Source organism: Leptonychotes weddellii, chromosome 6, assembly GCF_054177405.1.
Source record: "Leptonychotes weddellii isolate Sample4059 chromosome 6, ASM5417740v2, whole genome shotgun sequence".
In the NCBI taxonomy this organism is placed as follows: domain Eukaryota; kingdom Metazoa; phylum Chordata; class Mammalia; order Carnivora; family Phocidae; genus Leptonychotes; species Leptonychotes weddellii.
The window spans coordinates 98709002-98715949 of record NC_138374.1 but is presented as its reverse complement, the minus strand read 5'-3'; the positions used below and the strand labels follow the sequence as shown (position 1 = coordinate 98715949).

At 45.0% G+C, this 6948-nt stretch overlaps 1 protein-coding gene across 8 annotated transcripts in view; it reads left to right on the top strand.

Moving 5' to 3' along the window:
• Nucleotides 1-6948, top strand: part of RGL1 (ral guanine nucleotide dissociation stimulator like 1) — a 329410-nt gene that overhangs the window by 193364 nt on the left and 129098 nt on the right. For all 8 annotated transcript variants that reach the window (XM_081824740.1, XM_081824737.1, XM_081824734.1 and 5 more), the window contains one exon: nucleotides 4086-4270. In XM_081824740.1, the coding sequence (XP_081680866.1) occupies nucleotides 4086-4270 (185 nt within the window). The remainder of the gene's footprint in view (nucleotides 1-4085; nucleotides 4271-6948) is intronic.

The following is a 6948-nucleotide window of genomic DNA, read 5'->3' as shown; positions in this document are numbered from 1 at the left end:
CTTCACAAGTCATTCAAGAAGCACGTCTTGTGATTTGTATTAGAGTTTGGGGTCCCTGAGTCGATCTGTCCCGACGAGGTTGCCTTACGGGGGGGGGGGGGGGGTGCACATTCGCGCGTGCGTGCACGTTCGCACATGCGCGTAGTCTGTTTCCAATGACTTCGTGCAGCAGGCCTGGGGCCACACGTGGTGTACCACGGTGTGAATTCCACGTCATCCTTTCTGTGATAGAGGATTCTCTGAGTGATGTCCATGAGTGCTGACTGATTTTCACTGAGCCCTTTTACCTTTTTAAGTCCCTTCCTTTTGTGATTTATGGCAAGTAGTTTTAAGACTGCCAACAGTTAGGTTTCTCTGTAGGTACCTGGAAATGCCCGTATTGCCATCCTTTGGGCTGAAAGTACTGAACGGTGTCAGGGAGCTGCGTGCAGGTATTACTGCATGTCTCCTCCAGGTAGGGGTCAGTGGAGTTGAGGGACCTGGCCAACTCCCTTTGTTCACAGGTGGCACAACTAGGACCCATCCCAGCTGGTTTTCCTCCTTCATCCTCCTTCCTTGTTCTGGTGCAGAGCCAAGTAGCTTCTCTAGCTTAATAGTCACACCTTTCCTGTAAGTTTGTGATTTTAAACCAGATTTCCCTTCAGTATGGAGGTTCTTTACATTCTCCCAAACAACCAGTTCTGGTTGGGACATAAGTTTGATCTTCCGGGTGGAGCCATGAAGGGTGAGATGGAAAGGTGTTGGCCAGAAATCCCATTGGCTGCCATGATTTTGTGATGTTCCTTTCCTTTTTGAAATATTAAATGTTTCACATTTTATCTGCTTTATAGCCTATCAAGAACAGGAAGTTTCTTCCCAGGACTGGTAAACATAAAGCTACTGTGAGCATTGGGCACATGTCCAGGTCTTTCCAGAAAACCTCCCTTCCTGGCATGCTGATAACCACCCTGCTGATAGGAGGGCAGGGGTCTGCCTCGTGTTGTGCTGTTTGTGTGTTTCCTTCCCTTCTCCTCTTCCTTCTTCCTCCCCCCCTTCATTCCTCTTTTCTGTGAAATTGCTTTTTCTAGCCAAGTCAGTGTCTGGGTCTATAGTGAACTTTCAAAGTCCTCTTAGGCTAAGCTATGGGAAGGGCACTGTCACAAAGGGTAGAAGGAATAGATTACCAGAGCTAGTTAAAAACATCAGACTGAGGAGGACGAAATGTGCACCTAAAGGCAAGTCCAATCTGGATTCAAGTCCCTCTTCAGAACTCCCCTAGCCCTTCCAGGCTGCAACTTCCATGAGAATAAGCTCTAAATAATGTGTCCCATAGAAATGCGTAAGTACTCAGAGATGTAAACAAGGATACATACTTTGTAATTGTTTGTGATTGTGAGAACATGAAAATAACTTGAGTATTTGCACACTAGTAGAAGAATGCTTACATTAATGATGGTGTGTCCATGCAGTGGAATAGTATATGTAACTCTGGGAAACAATAAGGTAGATCTTAAATGGGGAGGTGTCGGTTTCATATATTCAGTGGGGCAAAAAAAAAATCCATGTTGGCTTATATATACATAGCATATTTATTTAAATATATATACATATCTCTTGAAAAGTCTAGAAGGATATACTCCAAACTGCTGATAGGTAGTCATGGAAATGGGATTAGAATGAAGAGGACATAGGTATTTTGCTGTTTTAGTTTGTATACATTTATAATATTTACTTCTTTGCAATAAAGAATCAGCTTTGTAATTTTTAAAACTAACAATTATGGGAGGCCAAGAAGGCAATGATATATTAATATCTTTTCCTATCTGTCTTTTACCTGTGATTCTGAATTTCTGCCTGGGTTTTCTTTCAAGTCATGAAACCGAGGAGTCACTAGGGTCATTGCATTGCTGGTCTTGTTGTTAGGTGGAGGCTCTTTTTACTTTTATTGATTGATGTGCATTATCATCCCTCCATGACTGTTCTTCCATCAGTATCATTGGAAGTGTATCCTCTCACTGAAGTATTAAATATTAAATGAGTAGTTCTACTCATGAAATCAATTCGCCCTTCTCTTGAGAAGGACAAAAGTGTACGTAAGAATCAATGTGACGGAGGCAAATGTCAGGTTTTCCTGCCTTCTGGGCTATGAACCCACCTGTGTGCCTACCCCGGTTCTGGGCTCAGTGCTTGTCAGCCAAGAAGAGAAAGAATTCATAGGAAAAAAGTCCCATTCCTTAGAAAAATGACATATCAGAATGCCACTTCGTTTTCTTCTTTAATTCATGATACTTGTTTTTTGTGAAGAAAGGAGAAATAACGAATGCTTTGTGTGGGCTGTCAGAAAGTAGAAGTCCATCAATTTTGGGGGGCTGGTGAGGGTTTCACCATATGAATGGCGGGGGGGACACAAGCATGGATATGGAACGATGAAGAAACGGCAAACCAAGGATCGTAGGTCCACTGACTAGAAGCCTGTTCATTTCACTTAGGTTTTCATTTAATCCCAGAGCTCGTATTAATTTCTTCGAACTTTTTAGAAGGAAGGGAAACTTTTGTTTGGCTTTTTATTTAATCTGTACTAAAGATTTAGAGCATATTTTAATCATTTCTGTGGCTTTAAATTCCAGCATTTATTTGATGGCTTTATGTCACCGAATACTTCTGACGTATGCATGTAAATATTATAGTTCCAGACACCTTCATGTTCTCATTGGTAAAGCAACGATATCCATAGCAGTGGAAACAGTTAGTAAATTTATTTTTCTTCTGTTTGCACTCTACTTCCAGAAGTTAAGCCTTGAATTGGCTTTAGCTGTACGTATGCCTGGATTGTAGTCTTGCTCTGTGGTAGGAAATTGGGACGTGTAGAATTTAGACATGCCTGCGAAAGCCCAGCCTGCAGGTCCACATCGTTGGATAATATTACCTTGTGGTCTCTTTATAGTTTGTTAACTAAGTAAACAATTTGTTTGAAGTATACTTAAATGATCATTTCTAAAGGTGCTAACGTATTTTTTTATCAGCTGAAAAATTTTGGTCCCTGGGGTCTTCAGCTAAAACGAAGTGTCCCATCAATAACATGTGGATTAATTTATAGCCCCCATCACCTGCAGCCATCATCAGTGCATTTGCGTTAGCCATGGGGGCGGCTGGTCAGTAAAGAGGCAAAGAACTGTCCTTCCTGGCAGACACAGCCCAGCATGTCCTCTTTGAAGATGAAGCGTAGAATCACAGCACTCAAGACTTTTTATCCTTTTTGCCAGTCAGCTGTTTGTAACCTGGATGAGGGGCTGCCCCTCACCTAAAGACAGCACAGTTGTGTTATTAGTAGCGTGGGGTGTGTGTGTGTGTGTGTGTGGCCCTGGCTCCTCGTGCCCCGGCCCCTGTCTCACCCGACACAGACCCTGCTGAGCCATCGGAGGGAATCCCTTTCACTGGGGCTTTGCATCTCCACATTTTCTCCCTTACTTTACAAAGACCTACTTCTCTAAGAGGTGCTGTTTCTCCCACAGATTCTCCTCTTATAATTTGAGAAGCAGAGGATAATTGGGGGAGGACTTTTTTTGGCACTTAGGCTGAACCCCTGGGAATCTTTGTAAAATTAAATCAGTGCTTTTATCTTTTCCCAACATAGGCACTTCCTGTCAGTAGACTGATTTTGGGTCCACCATCAGTCAGTGATTTTCTAAAATGTCGGTCCAGTTGATTTTGTGGTCTCTGACTTGAGTGAAGCCAGAATTGGAAACCCATAATCTCACTGTCACAGATTGCTTTGAAGTTGCTTCAGGACTCACTAAATCTTCTTCCACGTGTCTTTTTTTTTCCCCCTGTGCGGGTTTTTCCAAAGTTGATAAGTTGATGGTCCTTTGTCGTTTTGGAACTTATCAGTCTCTCCCGCGCTATACAGCCACCACTTAAAATAATAAAGATGTAACCAGCTTGTTTTCTAGCGCTTTAACTTCACTGACATTGCCAGGAACTTCGGGATGAATTCTCTGTTGACCCCAAGTCCTGTGGAGTGTTCTGGGTGAGGCCACGGTGTCCAGGCCCTGTTTTGAGCCCCCACAGCCAGTTGGGTGCAGTGACTCTCCCTTTCTATTTCTCAGTGCCATCGCCTCCATCCTGAGGGCCTGGCTTGACCAGTGTGCAGAGGACTTCCGGGAGCCCCCTCACTTCCCTTGCTTACAGAAACTGCTGGATTATCTCAAACGGATGATGCCAGGCTCTGATCCAGAGAGAAGGGCACAAAATCTTCTTGAGCAGTTTCACAAGCAAGAAGTGGAAACTGACAGTGAGTACTTGCTTGGTTCCAGAGAACAAGCTAGATTCTGATTCTGCAGGCTCCATGTTGAAGATAGGTTCTCCCTATACTTTTTTTTTTAAGATTTATTTAGTTGTTTGAGAGGAGAGAGAGTGCAGACTCTCTCTGAGTCTCAAGCAGACTCCTCACCGAGCGCACAGTCCGACGTGGGGCTCGATTTCACGACCCTGAGATCACGACCTGAGCCAAAACCAAGAGTCGGAGGTTTAACCGACTGAGCCACCCAGCCGCCCCAAACTGTTCTCCCTTACTTGATGAATGACCTTGGTTTGTCTCAGAGAGACAAGCTGCTGGAGGATTGGTGGTGGATAAAAATTCTAAAGTTTATCAAAGTGCTAATTACAGAGCCTCAGCCTTCTAGAGCCAAGAAGGAGATTTTTAAGACCACCTAGTCTGGTGCTCTCAATTTATAGAAGAGGAAACTGACTTTGAGAAGCGAAGTGATTTCCTTGAGTTTCTTCTAATACCGTAAAGAGGATCTTTTACCTTCTCTTGTCAACATGTCCCAAGCTGAACTTGATTTTGCCTTTTATTATCTGTCTCTGGCTCCTCTATCTAATGATTGGAAACCCCTCACAACCACCCCCATTCAGCAGGCAAAGAATTAAATCCAGTTGTGCTCCTGCCCTCAGAAAAGTTCAAAAAGCCCTGAAAAGGTATTTCTCTGTCAAGCTGGAAGACATCACTGTCACTGAGCTTGCCAGTGGCCTCGTCTTGTCAGAGGAAGTTTCTGTGGCTGTTTTTTCCTATTGGAGGAACTGACTGCCTGTTTTCAAGGACAAAGGAAGGGCCACCACTGCAGGTCGTGGGCCGCTTGAAATTATCTTTGAAGAAAGTCAGAGCGAGGTTAGGACAGGCTTTCAGCCTGACGATTTATCCCCTCGCTGGCCTGCTGGCTGATGGTTGCCATGGCGGCTGACCCACTTGGAGCTTTTGACAGGCATTTCCCTGAAGTGACGCCCGATTTCCTCAGTGAGGGAAAGGAAGCAGTTCCTCACGACCGATAAGGGAAGCTGCATCAGTGCCAAAGAAAATAACCTTACATTCCAAACAGTACCTGTGGAATTGTTTTATGTTTGGGGAATCAGAGCAGGGGGAACATGCAATCGCATCCTGAGAAGCCGACTGCCAAGTACTCTGTATCTCAGATGACTTCATCTGCCGGGAATGTTGGAATACCAAGGGCACTCCTCCAGCTGCCGGACCTCCACTCCCTTCAGGGCCTCCCCGCCTGTCTCTGAGCCGGAGTGGAAAATGCTGTGTGAGAGCCCAGCTCTCCCCACTGGGGCTGCCCCTGGCTCCGGGCCTAATTGGGGAACCGGTGGGACCAGTCGTTCATTGTTTCCGACCCAGCGACTGGAAGGCAGAGCTCATTTGGCAGGCTGAGGCAGGGGAGAGGGAGATTGCCTGACTTTGGAAAGGCTTTTAGGCAATGCTCGAAAATGAATTTTTCCTGAGTTTGGAAAATTTTAATCAAGAAAGCTCTAAACTCTCTGTTTATGAAGTCCAGGGGTCGTTATTGAAAAAGGACTTTTAGGAGCTTGGTTCTCATGGGCGTATTTTGCCCAATTTCATGCTGGCAAAAGCAAAAGTTCACCTACGTTGTTTTCCAATAGTAAAATTTTGCTTCTAGTTTTTACTTCCCTTACCTCTGGAAGGGAGCCAAAAGCAGAAACAGTGAAGGCATGGCCTAGGCCCTGGAGAGACAGGACCACGTAATCTTTACCCACAGCAACATCCCGGGCACATATGGGTCACTGTGAGTGTTTGTTGGCTGAGTGAGAGGATCTGACCTTACCACACATCCTCTTTGGCTGAAATGGGTCAGCCTCTGCATTCCAGAGCCACTGGGATAGATTGACATAGTAGCTAGCAAGAGGAATGGGAGGCCCATTCTGGAGCTTTGTTTGGGATTTCAAATTTCTTCTTCCTCCACTGAATTGAAGAGTACCCCCAGAGTTGCGTGGAGGCAGAGTGGTGAAGTCATAGGGTTTTAGCTCTCCTGAGCTCGTGCCTGTTTGTGTTTCAGACTCCAGAGGCAGGCAATGATTTCCTCCTACCTCCTCCAGTCGTAACCCAAGCCCATTAGCATCAGCACCTTCAGCTCGCCTGTGGTAGGGAGGGGATTGTTGGGGAGTGGCAGCCTTAAATCCCATGCCTGACCCCGGAGTTGGCAAGTCCCCACGTGGTGCTCTGATAGGAGGAGTTATGTAATGTCTACTCTCAGCACCCCTTTCCCCTGGGAAACCAAGAAAAAGAGAAGGCCACCCCCAACTTGACCCAAGATGCGTAAAAGTCTTCTTCTACAAAGAAAAAGAGAAAAAGCTTAAAATGTAAACATCCTGGGGGAGTAGTAACATACCAATTTACATTTCTGCCAAGATAAGGTATAACTGAATGCAGCTAGATTTTTTTTTTAATTTGATTTTATTATGTTATGTTAGTCACCATACAGTACATCATTAGTTTTTGATGTAGTGTTCCATGATTCATTGTTTTCGTATAACACCCAGTGCTCCATGCAGTACGTGCCCTCCTTAATACCCATCACCAGGCTAACCCATCCCCCTACCCCCCTCCCCTCTAAAACCCTCAGTTTGTTTGTAAGAGTCCATAGTCTCTCATGGTTCATCTCCCCCTCCTATTTC